Source organism: Kryptolebias marmoratus, linkage group LG23 (assembly GCF_001649575.2).
Source record: "Kryptolebias marmoratus isolate JLee-2015 linkage group LG23, ASM164957v2, whole genome shotgun sequence".
NCBI classification, from domain to species: Eukaryota; Metazoa; Chordata; class Actinopteri; order Cyprinodontiformes; family Rivulidae; genus Kryptolebias; species Kryptolebias marmoratus.
Window position 1 is genome coordinate 10,614,297 of NC_051452.1, and position 25,249 is coordinate 10,639,545.

At 40.5% G+C, this 25,249-nt stretch overlaps 1 protein-coding gene across 2 annotated transcripts in view; it reads right to left on the reverse strand.

Moving 5' to 3' along the window:
* Positions 1-215: 215 nt before the first annotated feature.
* Positions 216-25,249, reverse strand: part of kcnh3 (potassium voltage-gated channel, subfamily H (eag-related), member 3) — a 45,173-nt gene continuing 20,139 nt past the window's right edge. For both annotated transcript variants that reach the window (XM_017434472.3, XM_017434471.3), the window contains exons 7-15: positions 23,160-23,367; positions 20,899-21,255; positions 18,588-18,787; positions 17,846-18,095; positions 13,178-13,392; positions 5,320-5,594; positions 1,827-1,936; positions 1,689-1,741; positions 216-953 (exon numbers count right to left, since the gene is read on the reverse strand). In XM_017434472.3, the coding sequence (XP_017289961.1) occupies positions 336-953; positions 1,689-1,741; positions 1,827-1,936; positions 5,320-5,594; positions 13,178-13,392; positions 17,846-18,095; positions 18,588-18,787; positions 20,899-21,255; positions 23,160-23,367 (2,286 nt within the window). In that variant the 3' untranslated portion in view covers positions 216-335. The remainder of the gene's footprint in view (positions 954-1,688; positions 1,742-1,826; positions 1,937-5,319; positions 5,595-13,177; positions 13,393-17,845; positions 18,096-18,587; positions 18,788-20,898; positions 21,256-23,159; positions 23,368-25,249) is intronic.

The window sequence follows — 25,249 nt, forward strand, 5'->3', positions numbered from 1 at the left end:
TGGAACTATAAAAGCCACCAGAGATGCACGTTTATAGTTTTTACTATATTTCCAGTCAGATTGACTCCTGACTTCTGCAGGGCTTTGTTTTTTCCCCCCACAAATGAGATTATCATTAAACATGTCACTGTTAGACATTTAAATCACTTAAACCTAAACCCCTGCTTCTTCCTCAAATCAGTCAAACCATATAAAATGAAGATGTTAAAGTAGTTTATTATCAGTGCTCATGACAACAGTTTAAAAACAGCGTATTTACATTGTTCTGCCCACGCAAAGCTTCGGGCGAGTGTTCGTCATGCAGTAGGTTGTGTGGCATGCTGGTCCTGATCCGTTCACACCGACGGTCGTCCTTCGTCCACCAAGCTGAGCTGGAAGCTGCTCTCCTGCCACTCGGCGCCCCGCAGGTTCAGGAGGGATGCCTGGGAGTTCGATGCCCCCCCGGAGGTTTGGAGATAAGACCTGAACTGGAGCTGGAACTCTGGTTCTGATAAGTCCACCAGGAGGGGAGCGGTGACCGACGGGTGGCTGGAAGATGACAGAGACGGCACGGAGGACGGAGGACAGGGATGGGAGTGCTCGTGAGGAGAGCTGTGGAGCGACGGAGGAGCTGAGCGACGGGAGAGGGGAGGGCTGACGTGTCGGGAGGCGGGAGGAGGAGGAGGAGGAGAGGAACCCTGAAGGGGGTCGAACTCGCCTCGAAGTGCCTCGCTGGTGCTCAGCTGAGGAGAGCGCGGGGCCGGCACCAGGACGGGCGGGGGGTTCCGGACGTCCGCGTGCTGGGCCAGGAGGGGCGGGGCTGGCGAGCAGCTCTGCGGGGACACACTGGGGGGCGGAGTCACACTGCAGGGGATCAGCAGCGACGAGGAGTTGTGGAGGAGAGGCTTGAGGAGGCGCATCATCTCCTGCAGCTCCTGACTCACTGAGGTGACTTGACGGGAGAGGACACACATCTGGAGGAGACGAACGGACATTTATATAAACCAGAGCTTCTTAAACGACATCAGAGACAAAAAAATTCACTTATTAATAATAACAAACAAATAAATAAATTCTGCAACATGCCGCGCTCAGAGTATGTGTTGTAGATGACTCTCAGCTACTACCAAGATAAAGTTTAGCTCAGTATCTGTATGTATCTCTGTGTTATTTAGGAACATGCTGTGGCAGCCATCTTGAATCAGGTTGACTCAGAAAGGTAATCAGTTGTAGATTTACATCCAATGACCACAATCTGAGTTTCACTTCTACTTTTAGCTTTTAAAGAGCGTTTTGCTACTTTTAACTTTAACTAGCATTTGCTCCTTTTAGCTTTAAGCTAGTGTTTTGCTTCTTTTAGCTTTTAGCCAGTGTTCTGTTATTTTTGACTTTTAGCTAGCATCTTTCTTTCTTTTATCTACTGTCTTGCTCCTTTTAGCTAGTGCTCTGCGCCTTTCAGCTTCTTCAACTAATTTCAGCTGTCATTCAGCTGAACATTCACTTCATTTTTACAGAAAATGCTTTTTTTTTTCATGGTTCATGGTATATATAAAAAAACAACCCTTCAGTCCAGTTTTGTCTCTAGAGTTTCATCCTAAAATCTCTAAAAGCTCTAACCCTTCTAATAAACAAATGTTGTGTCCTTTTTGGTGTAAAATAAAAATAAAAATCTTTCTGACGTCCATAAACACAGCTTTTATTAGTCTCACCTCTTGTTTCAGCGTGGAGATAGTCTGCATGGTGTTGCCCTCATCGTGGGCTCCTGAGAACACAAAATAAACAAAGAGAAATCATTTATTCAGCTGTTTGTTAGGTTTGACGCTTAGGACTTTTGCACCGGAGTTTACCTGAGGCGGCTGAATCTGGGCTGGGTGGGAAACTGTGAATCGAAGTGGGAGAAAACTCGAACTTCTGAGACGAACCGCTGTGGTTTTCTGTCTCTATCCCATCCACAAACCTGGAGATGGACCACACACACACACACACACACACAACAAAAACAAAAGATTTGTGTTTAATGAGAGATCATTGTTACAAAGAATTACCTATCTGGCAGGAGCTGGTTTTTCTCCGTGTCTGTTAGCAAAATATCTCACAATCTCATTAGTTTTTTTTTAATTAAATTCTCATAAAGTACTCATTAGGCGTAAATCTACAACTGATTAACTTTTAGAATCAACATAATTCAAGATGACCATCACAGCTAATCCTTAGAAAAACAGAAGAATGGCTCTAACTCAGTTTATTTTACAGATATTGAGCTAAAATTTGACGTGGTAGTAGCTGACACTGATCCCCAACACATACTCCGAGCTCTGATAGGTTGCACAAGAACTTTGCATTTACCTTTTTAAGTTTGTAAGCAAAACTTCACAAACCACTGGGTGGATTTTAATGAAACCTTCAGAAAGTGATGACTGAATGTACCTCTACACCTCTTTAACTTTTGAAGGCAATCCAATTCAAGATGGCCGCCACAGCTAAAGAAACGTAGCAAACACATGCTATGAGGTGAAATGCATTCTTGTAATTTTTGGGGCTGTAGTAAGAGTGAATCTCCACATAGTGGCAGCAAAGCTCAGCAAATAAAAGCCTCCTGCAGCTTGTTGTTGTTCTGTTGCATACTTTTGCGCACACCAGTCCTGCAGATGCATTTGATGCTTCCTTATTTAACCTGCTAGGACCTGAAGTCCACATCTGCATTTGGCTCAGCACTCCTTGATTCACATCAGGTTCCAATCAGCGCAAACAGCAAAGAGAAATTAAAAATGCACACCATGCAAGAGTTGGGGTCTTAGGAGGTTAAGACAGCATGTACTGTATGATTACAAATATCCCAAAATGTCTGGCATTCATAAAACAAAAAAAAAATGTTGTTAAAGGAGCAAAGAAATCTGTGTCAGGGCTGCAAAGATGCTGCAACAATAAACTAATCACACAGAACACTATTAGAGTTTCTCATTAGAGATCTAATCAACACTCTGCCTAATATCAAGCAGCGAATCATTTTCAGTGATAAATTTTACTCAAGAGTCTAATCGTGTTTAAACTCACTCCCACTCTGAACAGCGGAGGCAAGCGGCTTCTTCAATAAAAAAAAACAAAACAAACATTAAGAAACTCATCCCTCTGGAAGCGTAACTGTGCTGAGTGATTTTCATGACAAAGTGACAGTTAAATTGTGTTTTTCACAACTTGAGTAAGACGCAGTTTGCAGAAATGGTGTCAAAAACATTTTGTTTGATTTAAAAAGTCGTGATTTGAAAACAAGCTACATCTGAACGCGTGTTTCCAGACAGAACCGGCTTTCCTGCATTTGGCCTCATGCATCGTTCTTTACATTTAAAACATGCCACTTCAAAAAACATCATACTTTTCTCATTTACATGTTCACTTTTAGGACCTAACGGTTTCCGTTTAGATGCGTTGATGTCTCATTATCGCTGCTTTTATGAGCTCTGTTTAGGCTCGGGTCTGGAAAAAATTTTTAAACTTCAGCTGATCGGTCCACATTTCTGTTTGACGCGTGCCAAACTAACCATTAGGCTGGAAATATTCAGATGTGTTATGTAAGAGCATCATTAGTTTTTGAAGTAAAAGCCTGGGATGTAAATAAGGCATTCTGAAGGAGAGTTTTCTGTGAAACAGAATCGGGTCAGATGTGAGATCTAAACAGCCTGAACTGAAACTTGTGAGCTAGGATAGGAGGCAGAAAACAGAAAGAAACGAACAGATATGGAGATAATTACGACCTAAACACAGCCGTGAAGCAAGAAGACCGAGCTGAATGCAAACGTAATTGTAAACCTTGTTTTTGCTGTTGCGTCTTGGAAATATTTCAGCCCTGAAAATCTAACTCCTGCTGGTCTGATCTGTTCTCTAAAAAACATGACAAAGTTCACAAACATGTCAGAGACTTCCTGCACCTGCCTGCGAATGTATCATTACAGAGAGAGCGCCTCCAGCTGTCGGGTCGAAGGTCGCTCAGCGACAGGAGATGATGGACTGCTGGAGAGGAGCTGCGCACACCTGCATAACAATCAGCAGCCAGATCCACATCCAGACCGTGACTGAATGTAATTTCTGCTGCATTCGCTCCCAGACTGTGCTGGCGAAAGTTGAAAGCTAAATTATTCATTTGACCAGCCGTTAGCTCACTGGTCAGAACTGAACTCTGTTTCTCCGAACGAGAGCTGCAGCATCAAGAAAAAAAAAAAGAAAAGTCCACCATCTTTAGATCCTAGGATTCAATATTAAGAGTAATTTGGTTTTAAAATGATTCAAATCTAACCTCAAGTGTTTAAAAACCCAGCAGATTCCACTGTGTCGTTACTTATTTAACATAAGTGAAAAAAAAAAAAACACGATTCAACAGCTTGTAGAACCTCATTTAGCCGCAGTAACTCTCAGTTGTGGTTTTTCTGTATGACTTTATCAGACTCTCACATGGTTGTGGAGTAGTTTGGGCCCACTCTTCTTTACATCCTTGCTTCAGTTGATTGAGGTTTGCAGATAGCTGTTTCTGCTCAGCTCCTATATTCAGATTGAGGTTTGTACTTTAACTGGACCTTCATTCTTTTCCTATTCAGCCGCTCTGATGTAGATTAGCTGCTGTGTTTGGGATCACGGGTCGACCACAAACTCCTCTGCAAACCAGTGTCCTTTTGCTGCAAAACCAGCCCAGATTCTCACACCACCACCACCGTGCTCGACGGCTGGTTTGAGGCGTTTGCGCTGAAATGCTGCATTTGGATTGTTTGGAAACAATCGTGTAACTCTCCGCAGATTGATGAGCACCAACAGCTGCTTCTCTTAAAGTCGGTGCTGATGTCTTCCCGCCTTGACATTGTGTTAACACACACCTCCGTGCTCCGGAGCAGCAAAGCGCCAGAACTCCTGGGTCACACAGATGATGGTCTGGTAATCTACTTTCCCTTCAGAAGCACCAAGAGTGGACTTAGTTTTTTGCTTCTGGTTTTAAAATGGGGAAGATTTTATTTTTCTCATGACTGTATCTACATCAGGTGACATATTATTTATTCATAACCTTTCTGCAAAGCTCCATTTCAAAAGATATGAACTATCCTTTCAAGATGGCTGGAAAACTTTACAGTGACTCTCTCAAATGTATAGAATTTTGTTGCATAAACCTGGTCGTATCTAGGCTGTTGTCTCTTTTCTCTGACACAAAAACCGAATCGATGTTTGTGCAAACCTCCGCATTCCAGCGCTAAGAAAACCCAACACCTCGGTTCAAACGTCCTGCATGCGTCTGTAATTAAAACAGACTCCCTGTCAGATGAATATCCCCCTCCCCCTGGTGAGCGAGTGGCTCCCTACCGAGGGCTGAGGTCCGGCTGCAGGCAGCTGAAGCTCACCACGGGGATCTGCAGGCTGGCGGGTCGACTCTGATCGCTCATCGATTTGAAGGGTCTCGGCGGCAGCAGTGGCGAGCGCAGAGGGGAGCGCAGGGGGGAGCGCAGACCTCGGCCCAGCCTGCCCAGGGGGGGCATCTTGGGGAGAGGAGAGCGCTCGCCCTCAGAGCCCGATCCCTCCTCGTCCTCTTTGATGGAGGCAAGCTTCCTCATGATTCCTCCGTTGCTCTCGTAGTCGGCCTGGATGGAGAGAAAACGGTAGCGTTTTTTTAATTTTTAATTTTACAGGACAGTTCAGAGAGCTGAAACACAATGCCTAGACTGGAGGTTCAATTAAAGGCAAAGTATCGCCTATAATGCCAGAGTTTTAGACTAAGATCATCTTATGCTGAATGCAGACATCTTAAATTGGGCTGACTCCGAAGGCCAATCAGTTGTGGATGTGCATTTATTGATCATTTTCTGCGAGTTCCAATGGTTCATGAAATATTTCTAAAGATAAACAAACTTCTAAATTTGATAATATATAGGAATTTAAAGAATTTTTCTGTATAAAATCCGTGACACAAACTCGAATAATGCACCTATTTATGAGTGTTTATTGAAAATACACTTCTTTTTCCTGTACATTGAGAAAACTAAACTTCCTCACAAAAGTAAGGAAATGTGTTTTTGGTTGATTATTTCTTTGTTGCAACAATGCTTCTTGGCAATAAATCTTATACCATTTGAAAGTCTGTTGATTATTCCTTAAATGGAGCCACATTTGTCAGGAAAATGTATTTGTGGGTTGAGCAGCAGAGTTGAGTTTGTGGGCTGCGCCAATGAAAAACCTGCCAAATCTTCTCTGCCAAACAGCTTATTCTGCTTCTGACTCTTGTTTGGTGAAGTTTATTATTGGATTGTGTGATTGAAGTCTGTAGAAACAAGACATGCTGGCAATTTGACAAACAGGGGCCTCAGCAGCATGTGGAAGAACCATACGCAGCCACAACAGCTTGGCAACTCCTCCTCATGCTGCTCCCCAGCTTGGTCACACACTGCTGAGGGATGGCGTCCCATTCTTCAACCAGCATCATTCTTAAGTCAGTCGCTGTGGAAGGAACAGCACCTCCAGGCTGATCCTACAAGTGTTCAGGGGGGTTGAGGTCAGGACTGCAGGCGGATTGGGTCATTCCATCCTCTCCACCCCGCAAGTCTGGAGGTAGTCTTTGATAAACCCCGCTCCGTAGGGTCAAGCATTGTCATCTTGAAGGTTAGAGTTTGGTCCCAGACGTAAATAAGGGATTGACACCAGTTGCTTACAGGTGTTGACATTCAAGCACCAATCAGGCACCAGAGAGGATTTGGCAAGTTTTTCATGGGCACAACCCACAAATTCAACTCTGCTGCTCACCCCACAAATGCATTTTCCTTACAAATGTGGCTCCATTTAAGAAAAAGATTTAATGCCAAGCAGCATTGTTACAACAAAGAAATAATCAGACAAACAAACATTTCCTTACTTTTTGTGCTGGAGAGTCTAAAATGTTATTATGCATTCAGACAGCAACACGAAAAACACCAAAATCACTTTCCAGAGCTGGACACAGTAAGCAGAAAGTGATTTCAGACACAATGTAGGGATTAAAGTTCCGATCTCTGACATCAGCCTCTTGGAATCACAGCTTGTTGATCTCCGAGTGCCACCGCCCCCCCAATCCCCCGGTGTGTTTGTGTCTGATTACAGGAGAGCGGCCAGCCGTGTTGGAGTGCAGCGACGCTCCACCATCTGCAAGCTCTTCAAAAGCTCAGCCAAGTCACTTCAGCACTGCCAGATCTTGGACAAACTCAGCAGTTTGCTGCAGAACATTCAGTTTATTGTTGCTTACAGCCTTCGCTCAGTCTGCTGCGTGTCTGTCTGACCCACCTCTGAGCTGGATTCCCCTCCTCCAACAACACCAGCAGAGCTCACATTATTGTCTCGCAGTAAACAACCTCCTGTCTGCAGCCCTTTTTTTGTGGTGGTTGCTTTTGGTTTCACTAAACCAACTATAGTAAGTCGAAAGGATTTATCAACAAAAACAGGAAATATATGAAACACGTATGCCACTGGTGACCATTTTTGCATGCAATTTAATAAAGGTGGAAGTGTAAACACCCTTATTACTTATTATTCTGTTTCTGTCATCATTTTGTCTTCCTGCGCTTTGTGCCATTTTGAAAAACCAGACACGAAGTATACATTAAAACATGCTGCTCAGTCAGAAATACTGTGCTGTGAAATTGGCAGGTGTACAACAAGCACAAAATGTGCAAAAAACTCCCAAAAAATCATAAAAGACAGCAACAACCAACAGCAACAGTTGGGCTTTATAGAAGAAAGTTAATGTATGGAAAATTCGGCAAAAGCTGCATTTACACCCTTTAAAATATCTTCATTTGTTCACAGTACACTGAACCAACATTTTGTAGGTTGCTCTTAATATTGGAGACCTATCTGGGTTATGTTTCGTGTTTTATTTTTTATGTATTTTGTAAGTGTTTTGTTCATTTGTTGCTGTTGTTTAATCCCTCTCTGATCAGACGGGGGAGCTGTTGAGTCGCTGACCGTGTCGCTGAAGGGAATATTTACCCATTCATAAGAGCTGCATCAGAGCTGATGTTCATTCAAGTTAAACGCGCTGCAAAGGAGCATTCTCATTCAACGGCGAGTGAGCGCCGAAGTCACTTCTTGAGGGCTTTCTGGCAAAAATAGAAGAAACGACTAAAAAGTCTTTTTGCGTCAAAACAAACCCTTCCAGGTGAAATTCATTTAGTCGTGACTTCTGGAAGGTTTTTGGGGTTTATTTTCAGCACGTTTTCTCTCAAAGCAGATTAAAATCCAGTCCCAATCCTTCCCTTTCCCCTTCTTTATCACCACCATCCCCGTCTCTCACCCCCCCTCCTCCTATGTTTGTTGTCTTCATCCAGCCTTTTTTTTTTTGGCTCACATGGCCCCGGCTGGTATTTATAGATCACAGAGGTTTAATTTTAGCAGAGGTTTAGCCAGGAGGGAACCGAGCTGAGAGAGGAAATGGTTTTGGAGTGTCTGTATTCATGAGCGCCTCACGTGCCGTCTTGAGATGCGGCGTGCCAGAAAAAACAAAAAAAAATGTGTGTGTTTGCAGGTGTGAAGGTGTATGAGAAACAATGCACGGTGGCACACACAGACCTGTTTCAGTGTGTGAAATGCCATGTCGTGTTGCTCTAAATGTGCTCACACTGAGATACAATTTCAACATTTCTATTTGGTTTTAAGGTTAGGGTAGGGTGAAAAGAACCGAACGCTTTTAGGCTGTGTGTGCTTTTGTGTTCGGCACGTGAATGCAAATATGAGCGAGGTTCTTCCCCTGCTGCCTCCCTTCATCCTGATGTTTTCTCATCTCGTCTCCATCTGGTTGCTGCTCTATATTTATCCACTCAGGGATGGCCCTGTCCCTCCCCCACCCTCCGAACGGTGCTATTTTTAGCCCATCCCTGCGGTCGATTAGGGATGCACTGCTGCTTTTGTTGCATATATCTCGACTTTTTTATTTTTATATTTTTTTGCTTTATCGCATAGCTTCTAATACTACAAGCAATTTTACTACATCAATATCTGCAACTTCAAAAGAGCTGTAGATATTTGTATTTGCTGTATGTGATTAATGATGACAGTCATTTTGAGTGGGTTTGATTCCAAAGGTTAGTAAGTCGTAGACAGACATCCTAGGATTATTTTCTGAGAACTTCATTAAAATCCACAGACACAGGCAGATAAAATACAGCCTGTGTTTCGCCTTTCGGCAGCGGGCGACATGCAGGACTTATAACCACCTACAGTACGGCTTCACTCCCTACAGTTTAACCAGAGGAGACTGATGTGAAACTGAGGTGAGGCTCAGCTGCACAAAGACGGGTAATAAGTGGAAGGAGCATCTGGGCAGAAAACAGTCCAGTTTATAACCTCCACCTGGCTGCTGGTTGCAGCTTCAACTGTTTACAAATGTACCTATATTTTTTTGTTTTTTATGTTCAGGCTCATTTGCATTCAGTCAAATAAGGAAACCGTTTAACGGCAGATCCAAGCTGTTTTTCTTCTTTGATGAGATTTACTGGGAAGAGCTTGACAACAAGAGAGCCACTAGTTTGTGTCACAAAGCTTTTGTTTTGCTAACTTTAACCAAACACATCTAATTCGACAAACTCTTTTGAAGGATCTAAAGGTTTTTCTTGTTTTCTTTGTTTCTTTCCTCTAGCTCTTGAGCCCTGTATTTTCATATTTTGCATTTTAGTTTCCTGTTTACTTCAAAGTTATTTCATTTGATTATGCAGTACTGCTTCCATATTATCGTATTTGTGTTTTCTCATAACGTATCTCATTATATTGTATTGTATTATTGTTTGTATAATTTTGTATTGTATACCATTGTATTATATTGTATGTATGTTGTATCATTTTAACGTTTGTATCATATTGTATTGCCTCATATATTTATGTATTGTAATATTGCTTGCCTTATCCTGTGTTGTATCATATTGTATCTATATTATTGTATCGTATTGTTTTGTATTGTATCAGTTTGTATGTTGCATTATTGTTTGTGTCATATTGCACTGTATCATATATTATAGTTTATTATATCATGTCATTTATCATATCATTTTGTATTGTATATAATTCCATATGACTGTATTGCATCATATTGTATATCTTTGTATTCTATTCTATTGTTTTGTGTTGTATTAAATCAAATCAAAGTCAAATACACCAAACCTGAATCCAGCTGAATTGATTTTATTTGCTCTCATGTTCTTGTAAAGTCTGCCTTTGTTTCACACATTGAGTCATGTTTGCTCTTGTTCTGTCAGACCATATTTGGGCCTGGGATTTTCCTGCCCCACTGCTCACCTGGTTTGTAATTTTTTTTTTAATATACCTGTATATTTATATTTTTTTCTCAAAGACTTTTCTTGCTCCCCACCTGCTTTCCTCCTGCCTGCAAGCCTCCTATCGGCTCCTCATCTCACAACCGAAGATAAACCAGTAACTTTTTCATCTTTTTTTTTTAACTGCCTTCTGAGGTTTGACAGCAGAACTAAAGCAACAGCTGCACAATTCTTACATTACATTTCATTTGGCTCACCTACTGTTTTGTTTATGTTCTTAGTTTATTTAGTTTGCTTTGGGATTTTTCTGTTTGGGAAAAGAAATGGCCAAAAAATATGGAGATAGAGCAAAAAATCAGTTTTTCTTCAAGACTGACCAGAACCATGAATTTATAAGTAAATATCCTGCCACAGATGATCTTTTTCATATACTAGACTTTAGGCAAAAACACTGCAGAGTATTACTGGAATCTTTATAATGCAGTATTTATAAACTCGAAAATTTCTAAATAAAATTCTGAAGGGAGCCAGTGCAGATACGGCTCAAAACACATCTTCGTAATAATCGAAGATAAGAAAAGAAAAGCTTACATTTGGTTATATGAACTGCATGAGACGTGGAAAGAGAAACAAGAAATAAAGATAAATGTGCTGCCAGTGGCTCGTCGTGGTCACCGTGGTAACCACACGCCTGTGTCTCTCACCTTCTGACAGCAAACTTAACAGAGAGACAGGAGCAGACTGAAAAGTAAGCCTCAAAAAGATGCTGTGTCAAAACACATGTGTCGTACCTTAAAAATTCTTGACCCGTGAGCAGCAGAAGGCTCTAATGGTGGCACACATGAATTTTTAGGTTTCTACGTTTTTTTAAATGTAGACGATACGACAAGTTGAAACAAACCTGTTTTTGATGACAAAATTCAACTGAAGCCTGATGGAGTTCGGGCGTGCGCTCTGCACTCTGATGAGATTTGTTAGAAATGCGTAAGTCCAGTAGCAGTTGCTGGGTTAAAGAAAACAAAAATTCCTACATTTTGATGTTTAATCTTCTGTATGTTCTGTAAAAGTGGTGGGAGTAAGAAGAGTTTGTTTGCGAAACGTCTGAAAATCTTTTAACTGTCAGTTGAATGGTCTGTGGAAAAATCTCCAAAAATCCTAAAACTTTAACTGCGATTGTGTAAAAACCGTAAAAGATATCAAAATGCCAGTTCAGACATGTAAAGTCAAACTTTCCGAGACCTATTTAAACCTTGAATGATGTTTCTGCTGTGATGTATACCTCAGTTATGTCTTTGTCTTTCTTGAAATTATTTTTTGCTAAATTTGTCTTCATCATATGATGCACCACTACCAAAATTCATCGCAGAATATTACAGATTGATCAGAATGCTTTGATTTGATTTTTGATTTTTTTTGAATAACTGTGATCATGCCTCTATGCTTATACGTTGGCACCCTTAATAAAAGTCTGTCTGTATTTTTTCCAAATTCTCAGCGTCTCATCAAAAGAAACGGAGATGAAGCGATATTTAAATCCCAAAGCCCAAAATGTATGTAAGTGTTTTTCAACCTTCATGATGTTTCAGTGAAATAGCTGCTCCAATTAACATGTTTACTCACAGAGAAAATGTGACTTTGCGTTCCCCCCCCAACATAAGCTGGTTATTCATGCGCCTGCAGCTGAGCTCCATCAGTAAATTCCTACCATTTAAAGCACTCATGCTTAGCCTGTGTTTGAATCTGTTGGCTGCCTCTCAAGCAGAAGTCATGGATTCCTCCTCGTTCCCAGAGCAGATGGCTAATCCCTCTCAAGTGCAAATTCATTGCATAAATATATATATATATATATATATATATATATATATATATATATATATATATATATATATATATATATATAAATATATAGGGAAGAGGAGGTCACAGATTAGGCAGGTCCAAGACACTGTACGCTCAATAAGTGATCATCTATAAGGTAATATTTCCCAGGTTTTATATTTATAATATGACAGAATGACTAATATATAGATAGATAAAGACCATGATGAATATTTGATCATTTCAAGCTCTGATTTATATTTCGTGAGGCTGCACAACATATTGTTATATGTAGCAATATCAATATTGTAAAGGACTGCAATTAGGACGATTATGTTCAAAGTGCCACTCATTTACACTTTAATAGTTCAATATTTACCAAATCAGTTGGCCTCTCACTGTCCAAGATGCCTAAATAAATTGATATTTTTACAATGTTTAACAAAAATATCACAATTAAAAGTTTTCCTCTTACTGTGCTTTAAAGGTAAAGTATTTTTGTGGACTTATTAAAGCTCCAGATAATATCAAAGGGAAAAGGAAGTAGGTGAATCAAAAGTCAAGTGTTTACATGTCACAGTTCACTCTTAAAACCGGTTGAGATTGCTGATGAGGGGGCCTCAGAGCACGTCCAACAAAAAGAAGACTTTCTGGCAAACACAGAGGTGGGATTTCTTTGGGCAAATCGGCACGCCTGCATCCAGATAAGTGGGAGTAAAAGGACTCCCTCTGATAGTTTGACACATTTAGCTGTCCTTTTTGTAACAGCGGAGTCTTTTTAACTCCATTTTTAAAATGGTATAAAAGAACACAATGCCCACTCAGTAAGAACAGTACCGAAAGTGTCTAAATTTAAATGACTGAGAGCTTAAAGCTGTTTTTTTTCTTAAAGCCAACAACAGATTCAAAGACAACAGATGAGCCAATCATGTGCTGCTTCAGCCTAAACCACACATGAAAAAAAGAAGAACTTTTCCCAAAATCGTCATCTAATTTTTCTGTTAGTTTGGAGATTTTGTTTCCATGTGCTCCCTTGTTAAGATTTAAATAAACCCATGACATCTGTTCTTCTTCGTACAGCTATCTGAAAACAATCAACGCACGGAATGCCGTACCTCCGTGTTGTGGCCCTCTCGCAGGTTGTACGTCAGGTCGTGCTGGATCTCGGTGAGGAACTTTTGGGCGTAGTCAGGATAGAGGGAGAGCACCTCGCGGAGACCTTTGAGGCTAATGTACTGCAGGTCGCAGTAGGTGAGAGCTTTCACACAGGCGTTGGTCTTAATCACCTCCTCCTGCGTCAGACAGTCGGAGCCGATCAGGTCGCCGCGGCCTTCAAAGCAAAGGCAGATAGGTGAGGAGGAGGCAGGAAAAACTGTCGCTTTAATTTGACATTTTCAAGGTGATTTACCTGATTAAAACAGACTGGGCTCTTAGATTATTAATGCAATAGTATGCTAAATAATAAAATGGTACCATTTTTAACACAGCCATTTAAAATAAAGACCTTGCATTCCTGGAAAATACTGTGTGATCGTCATGTAATTTTGCAAGAGCTCACACTCAGAACATGAGTTATGAATGACCCTCGGCTACTACCACACAAAGCTTAATATCTGTAAAGCCGACCAAATTATAGGTATTGCGTTGGCTAATGTTGATTAGCTGTGGTGGCCATCAGTTGTAGATCTACATCCAGTCATTACATTGTCCCATTATTCAACAGTGTCCCCCACAGCTCCGTTCTAGGTCCTCTTTTGTTTTCGGTGTATATACTCTCTCTGGGGATAGACTTTAATAAAATATCAAAGTGCCTTTCATGTCTTTGCAGATGATGTTCAGATTTACCTCTCTCTAAAAAAATAAAAACATCACAATTCTACAGAAGTGTCTACAGAAGGATGTTAGCTGAAACAGAATATTATCTTCAGTAAAATCAGCCTCCTAGATGGAGCTGATGGTGTTCCTGGTCCTCTAGTCCTCTAGCTTCTTACTGTCAGACAACAGATAAACTCCTTAGTTAAAACCAGCTTCTTTCATCTGAAGACTTGTTGAGGTTAAGCCCTCTCGTTCTTGAAATGATTTTGATGGAGTGATCCGAGCATTTAGAACATCTGGCTTAGATTACATTTAAATCAGTCATCTCTTAGTCGCCTGCAACAGCTCGCTCATTGCCCTGGTATCGTTTTCAGAATCTAGTTTTACATTTTATTACTTGAGTGCATTTCCTTGAAATGTTTTAAAAATAAGTATATTACAAATTTGTGGCTCCAGTCATAGCATTTTTGTATTTATAATTGTGTTTTGCTTTTATCTTGATGAGATAATTTGCTAACAGACAAATGTGCACACAAACATACGGGCAAAAACAAAGAGCTAAAGAATGCCATTTATCTTGATGATTGGATTTGTTGCTTTCTTTCTCGAGCACTCCGTTTCCACCAGTGGTGTAAATCCAAGCTGGCAACGCCAAAACAATTTAGGCTGTGCGTTTGTGTGTGCAAGACTGTAAACAGGGGTAAAAAAAAAACCCAGAACGCAACATTTTTATTATTCTGTTTGCACGGGAGAGAAATCCTGAGTCTATGTGTGAGGAGGAGGAGGAGGTAGAAGGCTGCAGTGTTTCTGTATGTTTGGACGTCCACACGCCTGTGCACGGACAACATACTAATGAGTTCAGCCTCTATTCTCTGTAGGCTGAGCTCAGTTTATTATTTACAGCAGTTAGCCCGTCGATATGAACAGCAGTGATGATAATTTGCTGCCTTTGCCTTTTTTTATTTATTTATTTTTAAAGGCTGGACTTATTCCAGGCCTGTTAGTGAGTCTGTGTTTCTGTATTCTGTTTTATCCCTGTAATGTGGACCGAAATGAGTGTCGGTGTTGTGGGACATGACTCTAGAGAGGCTTGTTTCTTTCCGGTGGATCAACACTCTCCAACACATTTGTGGTGCTAGCCAGTTAATTAAACCTGAAAACCGGAGGCCTGAAGTGTTTATGAGCCCGCTGAAAGGTGAAGTTGCTCTTATATATACGACTGTGGGACGGAACAGCTTCAGTTGTTGACATTAGAATATATTTGGTTGACATTTATCGGCTCCTTCTCATCAGCAAAACATAAGAACAGCAGTGAAAAAACATGTTTACAGCTTATTCATTCTCGCTAACGACTGGCTTCATTAATTCACACATTCCTGCAGTTTATGAGTTTCCTTTGGGGTTTGTGGGCTCCCTAAATGGTCTCATCAGCTCCTGGGTCCATCTTCCACCTGATGGGGTGTGAACGGTTTGCCCACGGGGCCAGTTTGACAATTGTAGTTATGTGAATACTGTGCGGTTCCTCTTGATTAGTTTCTTCATCATAAAAATAATCTGTCTCTCAATGAAATGTTGAATGTTTAATAACTGGATATGTTACACAGATTCACTGGCTCAAAGGGTTTTTGCAAGCTTAAATTTTCTAACCCCCCCACCCCACCCACACACACACAAACACTTATGTAAGAATTTTTGGAGGGATTTTGTCATAGTTTGTGTTTCATGCGAGCTGGGCAGTTTCATCATTTCAGATGAGTTTATGTTCAGTTCATGTAGTTCAGGTTTTATCCTCCTAATGTCCTCATCAGTCCCTGAGTCCAGCTCCTCACATGCCACTTGACTTCCGTTATTATTCAGCACACCTGTTTCCCGCCATATAAACTTAGTTCATTGTCAAAATTCTCTGTTGATTCCTGGTACTCCATGTCATGTCACTTTGCGTTCTGTTTGAATAATAAAAGCTAAGTTTAATTTTGAATATGTCTCCTGCTCACCTGGTTTTAAGTACAGCAACAGACTATTCTATGACTTATTTTTTAAAACCAATCCCATAACACCTAAAAATGTCTCGACGAGCACCCGTTTCTTAAAAAACAGTAGCAATTTAGAAAAAAATTTCACCTGGAAACTTGCATTAGGTTTGAAATTAATGTGACATTTCCTGACCTTTTGTAAACAAGTGACTCGAGGTTTCCTGTTAGTTTAGATGCTGCTATTCCACAGATATCAATACTTATCAGGATGACTTAATGTTGGCATTTGTTCCTGTCAAACCTGGAATTTGCAAATTGCCCCACACTACTGTTGAGGTTAAAATGTACATCTATGAGCAAAACCATTAATACAACTCCAATTCCAGTGAAGCTGAAATATTATAATCACAATGGAACACAGCAAACATATGAAATGTTTACACTGAGAAACTGTAGTGTTTTTATGACAAAATATGGTAAATTTGAATTTGATGACAGCAACACAAAAAGGTGTAAAAAAACAGTAAAAATGATTTAGAATTGGCAACAGGACAGTATGAGGACTGGGTATATAAAGAGCATTTCAATGGCTGAATCTTTCAGAAGTAAAGATGGGAAGCGATTCTCTAGTCTGAAAAAAACAAGACTAAAAGTCAGTATTTGACGCTCATGATCTTCGGGCCCTAAGGGGCAACTGCATTAAAAACTGATTCTGTAAAGAAGAAAACATGTGAACACCGTCAAGAAATCATCCTCTTTGGGTCAAATTTAATCTAAAATAGTCTGAGGCAAAGTTGAAAAGTGTTCTGTGGTCAGATGAAACAAAAATTTAAATTATTTTTAAAACCATGGAGACCATTTCCTCTGCATAGTTATTAGCACACAAGATAAAAGCCTGCCTCTCTGATGGTATAGGGGTACATTAGCTACTATGGAATGGGCAGCTTACACATCTGGAAAGGCTCCATCAATGCAGAAAGGTATATACAGGTTTTAGAACAACAACTGCTCCCATCCAGACAGCATCTTTTTCAGGGAAGGCCTTGCATATTTCAGCAAGACAATGCAAAACCACACACTGCATCCATTACAACAGCATGGCTTCAGAGTAGAAGACCTCAGGTCTTTAGCTGACCTGCCTGCAGTCCAGACCTCTCAGCAATTAAAAACATTTGACACATCATGAAAAAAAAATCAGCAAAGAAGAACCAGGACTGTTAAATAGCTTCAGTCCTCCATCAGACCAGAATGGTACAACATTCCCTCCAAAACCTCCAGCAGCTGCTCTCCTCAGGTCCTACATGTTTACAGACTGTTGTGAAAAGAAGAGGGGATGCGTCATGGTGGGAAACATGAACCTGGAACAACTTTTTTAAGATTTCTTTCTGCCATCAAATTAAAAATGACTTCTTTTTTTTCAAATTTTTAATTTCTTAGTTTAAAATTTTGATGTTTATTTTTGTTTCACTGTGAATAAATAATGGATTTAGGAGTTTTTATTTACACTTTACACAACATCTCAACTTTGTCAGAATTTGCATTGTTTAGACATGTTTTTTTTATTATCAACTCAAACTTCATCAAATCCGGCACGTCTGAATAAACTTGACTTCCATTCATAGTGCTGTTATTTGTGAATTTAAACTTTTCAGCATACGTTGCTCATTCTTGAGTTCGTCCATCCTTGTCGGCTTTTGAGTCACTTTGCTGCCAGAATCTAGGAGGGCTTCTTTGGTTTGGACTCTTCAACAAAAAAGACCTTCAAGATTCAGGTGGAAAAATGACTCTTTCAAAATGGTGGCCAGTCAGGAGACTCATTATGCATTTGGTTGTTTTTAAATCCTGCACACAAGCAACATATTTAACACCAGAGATTAAGCAGAGAGTGGTTGCTGTCCGTGGTGCTGAACTTCGGTGAAGCCAATAATCTTGAACTATGCTTGTTTTTTTATGTTTATCACAGTAAAAATAGAAGAATAACTTTTTTCTCTTTACCTAAAATGGCCAGCACTGTGCTGTCCTTCAGCACCTCCATGGATCCCGAGCACACAAAGTAGATAGCCTGAAGAGCGTCGCCCTGGCGGATGAGAAACTCTCCCGGAGCGCAGAAGGAGGTCTTGATGATGAGGGAGAGGGAACGCAAACACCCCCTGCTGGCCGACTCAAACAGTGGGAGCTGCAGCAGCTCTTTGTTCAGGTGCATGGCGATATCAGCCCTCAGCTCGTCAGGGAAGTCTTTCAGCAGCTGAAAAAAAAAAGATTTAAAGAAAAACTGTAACCGTTAGCTACGGTTGAATCTTTGTTTGTTCGTCTTTGTTCTTTTGTCTGAGCAGGACTGTGTGGGAAGGTGAAGGTAGCAGGGAAAATAAAACCTTTCACCTTCCCACATATTCACAACTAACTGCTACATGCACGTCTTAGCAAACAATTATGAAAGTTTCAAGTTTTAGCACATTCACAGTAAACGCAAAGCTTTCGGTGTAAGACAGCTGTAAGCAAAAAGGCCACCACCAAAGACAAAAGGGAAATCATGTTTTTGCCTGAGTCTGCGTCCAGTTTGGGAAAGGTTTTAAATCCGGGTTTTAGTATCTGTTTATCATGTTATTCCTTTAAAAAGGATTAACGAGATTTGAAACGGAGAGTTCAAGAGGAAGTCATTTTCCATTTTAAGATATTAAATTGAAGCTAAAAATCTGATTTAGATTTGAACGTTTTGTTCAGCATCAGCCCTTCCTACCTCGCTGACGTCAATCCCATTGTTGACAGACCAGGTCGTCTGAAAGCACTCCATCATGCGCTGCTCCAGGGCCTTCGGCAGCCGGTGCACACGGATGAAGTCCTTTAGGTCTTTGGTACGGGTGTGGTAGAGCGAACGGCGCGAGTACATCCTCTGAATGATGGCCGTCACGTTACCGAAAACAACAGCGTGCATTAGTGCTACAGAGGAGTCAGACAAACAGACGTAAAGAGCTTTTCTTAGTAAGGTCAGAGGTTGACAGTGTATCTGAAGTTCACTCCTAATGTTGTGTAAAATGTAACAGAATGCAATAATTTCCACATGTCATGCACTCATGTTTTATTCACAATGAAACAAAGTAACCACATCCAGTGTTTAAACTAAGAAAGTGTACCATTTTTATGAAAATATAAGGTAATCTTGAATTTGATGGCAGCAGCACATCTAAAAAAAAACAGGACAGGAGCAACAAAAGGCTGTAAAAATAAGTGGTACAAATAAGTAACTAAGTAGTAAATAGGAGCATTTTTTGAGAGGCTGGATCTCTCAGACGTAAAGATGGGCAGAGGATCACCAGTATGCAATTTTTGGAATAATCTTCATAAGTGGATTGTATATTCCATCATCTACAGTTCATAAAACAGTCCCTCCAGGATTTCGCAGGCATTTTTTGTGATTGTTGCAGGCTAAAATGCCTGATTTCGTGGGGCATTTTCCTAAAAGTTGCGATGAAAAGTTGTGATTTTTTTTTTACTAAAATCAATAAAAAAACATAACTTTTAATATATAAACCAAAAATACTTACTAGTTTTGTAAGATAATCACCAACAAACATTGACATTATCAAAAGATGCTTTATTTGAGAATTTTGATAGCTTATAAACTGACATTCATGACCATTTCTGGATTGTCCCTCGTCTGCAGCTCTCCTCACATGTTTTGCAGACACAAAGTGTTTGTCAATGTGTTTATGTTCGATGATTACACTGCAGGACGTGCAAAACATGTAGCGGCATCTAGCTCACAGCTGACCCAAATCACGAGCGCTAATGTTAGTCAGCCGTTCTCTGCTGGCCCCATCTCTCACGCGCGGCGGTTCACTTAGGAATGGCTAAGTCAGCCATGAGCTAGACGCTGCTAACTCTGCGGAGCGCGAATATCCAACATCCAACTTAAGGTTAACTTCCCTGCGGTGTTTTGCTGAAATCTTTGTGGGCAAATGTGAAGCATTAGCACACATTTTGGCTTCGGTCGCTGATCCTGCATGCTCCCGGCATTCTGACGTTAACAGGATGTGACGTCACATCTCTTCTTTGTGAGTTATTTGGGGGTTTTTTGGTTAAAGTTGCGGGAAAGTTGCAGTGTTTTGGGCAAAGTTGCACAAAGTTGCGATTTTGCAGGGTTTGCTTGATTTTGCGTTAATAGTTGCGATCACAACATTGCGAAATCCTGGAGGGACTGATAAAATCATCAAAAGATTTCCAGAATCTGAAGAAATCTCTGAGGTCAAAGATCAAGGCTGAAAGTCAGTATTGGATGTTTGTGATTTTCGGGCCCTCAGGGGCCACAGCATTAGAAAAAAAGGGTCTGGTTCTGTTCTGGACAACGTAATCTTCCACAGATCATTGTCTGTAAACACAGTTCACCATGCTGTCCACAGATGCTGCTTAAAGCTCTATCAGGCAGAGAAGAAGCCAGATGTAAACACCATCCAAAACTGCTCTGTGGTCAAAAGAATCAGAATTTGAAATTGCATTTGGAGTCCATGAACACATACTCTGATGGTATGGAGGTGCATGAGCGCCTCTGGCACGGGCAGCTTATGCATCTGGAAAGGTCCCATCAATGTATTAAAGTAGATACAAGTTTTAGGACAACATTACAGCATGGTCCCATCCAGATGACGTATCTTTTTAGCTAAGGCTGTGCATATTTCAGCAAGACATGACTGCAGTCCAGACCTCTCACCTAATGGAAACATTTTGTGCATCATGAAACAAAAATCTAGCAAAGACCCAGGACTGTTAAACAGCTAGAATCCTTTATCAGACCAGAATGGGTCAACGTTCCCTCCAAAACCTCCAGCAGCTGCTCTCCTCAGTTCCAGATGTTTACAGATTGTTGTTAAAAGAAAAGGGGAAGCTTAATAGAGGAAACATGAACCTATCACAAATTTTTTTAGATGAGTTGCTGCTAAAAAAATTCAAAAACATCTTTTCTTTTCCTTAAAAATGGTCCAATTTGATATGTTAAAAAAAATGATTGTTATGGTTTTGATGAAAGATTGGTTTGGTTTTGGTGTTTGGCTCACCTCCAATCAGCATGGTGCAAATGGAAAAGATCTTCTCAGAGTCTGTGTTGGCCGAGACGTTGCCAAAGCCCACGCTGGTCAGGCTGCTCAGGGCGAAGTACAGCGACGTCACGTAGGAGCTCCTGACCGACGGGCCTCCACTCAGCGACATCCCCGAGCCGCTTGGCGCCCTCGCTCTCGGCCTGCTGCCCGAGCCCACTGAACCGGTCCCATTCAGAACCGAGCTGTTCCACTGGCTGTAGTTAACTAGCCCTGCCGCCACACCACCCTGAGGCGAGTCCGAGACCCCCAGAAGGGAGGTCAGCGGGGTCAGGAAGTACGGCGTTCCCAACCGCTTGGCCAGTTCGTGGAGCCAGCCTGGTAGGAGAACAGTCCAGAAGAGTTAAATCATTTGGTGACCAGTTCAGTAGATACCATTCTATATTTGTATTTATGCAAGGTTCAAATTTTCTATTTTGTGAAACTGGACTATCTGTTTTCATATTTTGCATGAGTTTAATGCAGCCTAACTTTCAAATTTAAATTGCTGATAGAAATTTAAGGAAAGCACATCCAAAACACAAGTGTAAGCCAGAAAACTGTTTCTTAATGCACATGCAGATAATGTCCCATCATCATCCCTTCAACTCAAGCGTTATCGCATGTTTAAATCATTATTTATAGCAGTCTGCCACCTTTGCAGAGCGATTTACACATGCACCAGCAGAGAAACATGTGAAAGCAACTGAGAGCTAAGAATAAAGGTTTGTAAAAGCCTTTCAAGCTGAGTATTTCTTCAACACGTTCTCATTAACCATGGGCGGAGGCGCTCTGCTCATCGGAAGCAGTTTCATCTTCCTCAATTATCAGCCCTTTGATTAATGCTTGACCCTCTCCGCCACCTGCACCGCAGCACCCCCTCCTCTGCTCTACACGTTCTGTGCTGGTGGAGATGGTGGTTTTTGTTCATTTTTTGACCATTCGCAGCCTTTATTCCCATGTTCTCTGTTCTAGCTCACTCTAGCGGGATAGTCACACACACAACAGTGTTGTTGTTGTTGTTTGGCACCAGCGAGCGCGGTGGGAGGGGGAAAGACATCACCAGAATTAGAAGTGTTTTCTCAGTGAAGGGACAAGCACACATCACACATCGCAGGTGTGTCTTCATGCTTTTAATTTCAGGGTGGTTAAAATGCTGCTAACGATCTTCGGTTTGGGCTCTATTTTTGGCAACAGGGTGGGTTGTTTTTGCAGAGGTTTTGCAGCCACAGATAATCCTTCATAGAAGAAACTCCAGGCATGTGTTGAGGATGACTCTCAGCTACCACCACACCAAATCTTAGCTCAGTATTTGTAAAATTATAGTCATAGCCATTTTTGTGTTTACTAAGGGTTACTAGCTGTGGTGGCCATCTTGACCTGGTTTGACTCCAAAAGGTAATTTATTGTAGTTGTACGTCTAATGATTGCTTTCTAAAAGTTTCACATTTATTAGTGAGATATTTTGCTAACAGACAGACAAATGAACGCCCAGCCTCATTATTGCAAGTGACAACAGTAAAATAACATAAAAGCAAAGACTAAAGTTACCATTTAGCAGCAGTGCTGAATGACTGCTAAAATTTGTACAAGGAGGTGAAACAGATTTTTTTTAAACAAAAGGAATACAAGCTAAAATTAGCAAAATTGTAGCTAAAAGCTCAAACTAGAAAGAGCTAAAAGGAGCATAACAAGACAAAATAAACCTAATTAAAATCTAAAGTTTGCTAAACCAGAGCTAAAAGCTCAAACCAGCAAAACAGTAGCTAAAGTAGCTAGATGCCAAAAGTAGCAAAATGTTAGCTACAAGAAGAAGAGCACTACCTAAAAGTAGCAAAATGGAGGCTAAACAAAATGCAGCAAAGTTAAAGCTAAACAGTAGCTGAAAGTTAAAACGAGAACAATGGTAGCTAAGAGAAAAAGAAACAGAACTGTAGCTAACACTAAAAGAAGCAAAACTGCAAGGAAAGTAGCAAATCGAAAGCTAAAAGCTAAAAGCTAGACAAAAGAGGACAAAACAGAGCTAGTTTGCTGAATCAGATTTCAAAGAGAATATTTGTAAAAAAGCTAAATAATTCAAAAAGCATAAAAGTTAAAAATAGTAAAAGTCATAGCACCCTATGAATTAGCTGACTGTTTTGAGATATGAATGATTAAAATGTCATAAAGTATACGGAAGTGGTTTCATTACAAAATGCATAAGAGTGAATGCTGACTCAGCATTCCTCCACAGAAACACTGACCGATATCCCAGGACCCGGGGTTGTTACTCTGGATCTCGCTGCGCCCAATGAAGTACCAGACGCAGGCCATCCAGTGGGCCAGCAGGGCGAAGGTGGACATGAGCAGAGTGAGGACCACCGCGCTGTACTGGGAGTAACGGTCCAGCTTCTGCAGGAGGCGCAGGAGCCGCAGGAGGCGCACCGTTTTCAGCAGGTGAACCCCGAAGTTCTATGAGACGGATGGAAAAAGAGCATGAACACCAGGCAGTCTAAAAGCTCCAACAGTTTCAAACACAGCTGGTGCTGAGTTAAGCTAAATGGATTGATGGGTTTTTAAAAATCAGACCGCCTAGAAACGATTTACTTTACACTATTCTGCTCTTGCCAGTTTCACAAACAACTACCTGGAGCCTTGTGATTGTTTATTGTGACTGCTGAGTCAGCATTCAGACTCTTGTTTTCCTGTTCATAGTTTCTTATGTATGTTTCTTTTTACAAACTACTTCAACATACTCTTTGCTCTTTCAGCCATTAAGGTATCACAATGTTCAGCTCGTTCAGGATATTACAGCTGTGACTTCTGAGAACTGAAACTTTAATCCTTTTTGAATTATTTAACTTTATTTAATTTCTTTTCTCATAGAAATGCTCAAAAATCTCTTCAGTTTTTTTTTAAATGACACTGTGCTCTTAGAAGTCTTCGCAACACTTTTTAGCTACTATTCAGCTGCTTTTAGCTTTCAAGTTACTGTTTTGATCATTTTAGCTTTCAGCTACTGCTTTTCTATTTCTAGTGTTTTGCCGTTTTCTGCTGTTAGCTACAGTTTTAATCTTTTCAGCTTTCAAATAAGGTTTTGCTAGTTTGAACTTTTAGGTATAATTTAGCTAACTTTAGCTTTTAGCTATATTCTGCTGCTTTTAGCTACCGGCTACTATTTTGCTTGTTTAAACTCTTAGCTACTGTTCTGATCATTTTAGCTTTCAGCTATTATTTTGCGAGTTTCAGCTTTCAGCTATTATTTTGCGAGTTTTAGCTTTAGCTACTTTTTTACAAATTTCAGCCTTTAGCTGTTCTACTGGGTTTGGCTTTTACCTACTGTTCTGATCATTTTAGCTTTCAGCTATTTTTTTGTTAGTTTTAGCTTTCAGCTATTATTTTGCAAGTTTTAGCTTTAGCTACTGTTTTACAAATTTCAGCCTTTACCTAATGTTCTGCTGGGTTTAGCTTTTACCTACTGTTCTGATCATTTTGGCTTTCAGCTACTGTTTTGCTAGTTTTAGCTTTCAGCTACTATTTTGCAAGTTTTAGCTTTAGCTACTTTTTTTACAAATTTCAGCCTTTAGCTGTTTTACTGGGTTTAGCTTTTACCTACTGTTCTGATCATTTTAGCTTCGAGCTATTGTTTTGCTAGTATTAGCTTTTAAATACTGTTTTGCTGGTTTTAGCGTCCATTGTGCTGGTTTTAGCTTTTAACACCTATTCTGTTATTTTTAGATTTCAGCTACTGTTCTGATCATGTTAGCTTTCAGCTATTGTTTTGCTAGTTTAAGCTCCTATTTTACTTATTTCAGCCTTTAGCTACTGCTCTGCTTGGTATAGCTTTTAGCTATTGTTGGAATGGTTTAAGTTTTCAGTTATTGTTTTGCTAGTTTTACCTTTTAATTACTGTCATACTTCTTTTAGCTTTTAGCTACTGCTCTGCTGAATTTAGCTTTTAGGTATTGTTTGAATGGTTTTAGCTTTTAATTACTGTCTTAATTCTTTTAGCTTTTAGCTACTGCTCTGCTGTGATTAGATTTGAACTTGAAGTTTTTACCTTATGCTAATTTTAGCTTTTGTTCTGATCGTTCCAGTTTCAGCCCTCGGCGTTCACAGAAAATGAATGTTTCATTTCGGCTGATTCTAGCCAGTCTAGTCCGTTTCATCAACAGCTTGCAGGTGTTTGGATCTGACATCATCTGGTTAATCTGCTGGATTTAAGATGTAATATGTTCTCAGATCACTCGTTCATCAGCGTGATTAGCAGTTAGCTGAAATCGAGCCACGTGGCAAAGCGTGGACTCTCTGTTTCCTTCCTTGGAGCCATGGTGGTAAGAAACACTCAGAGAGA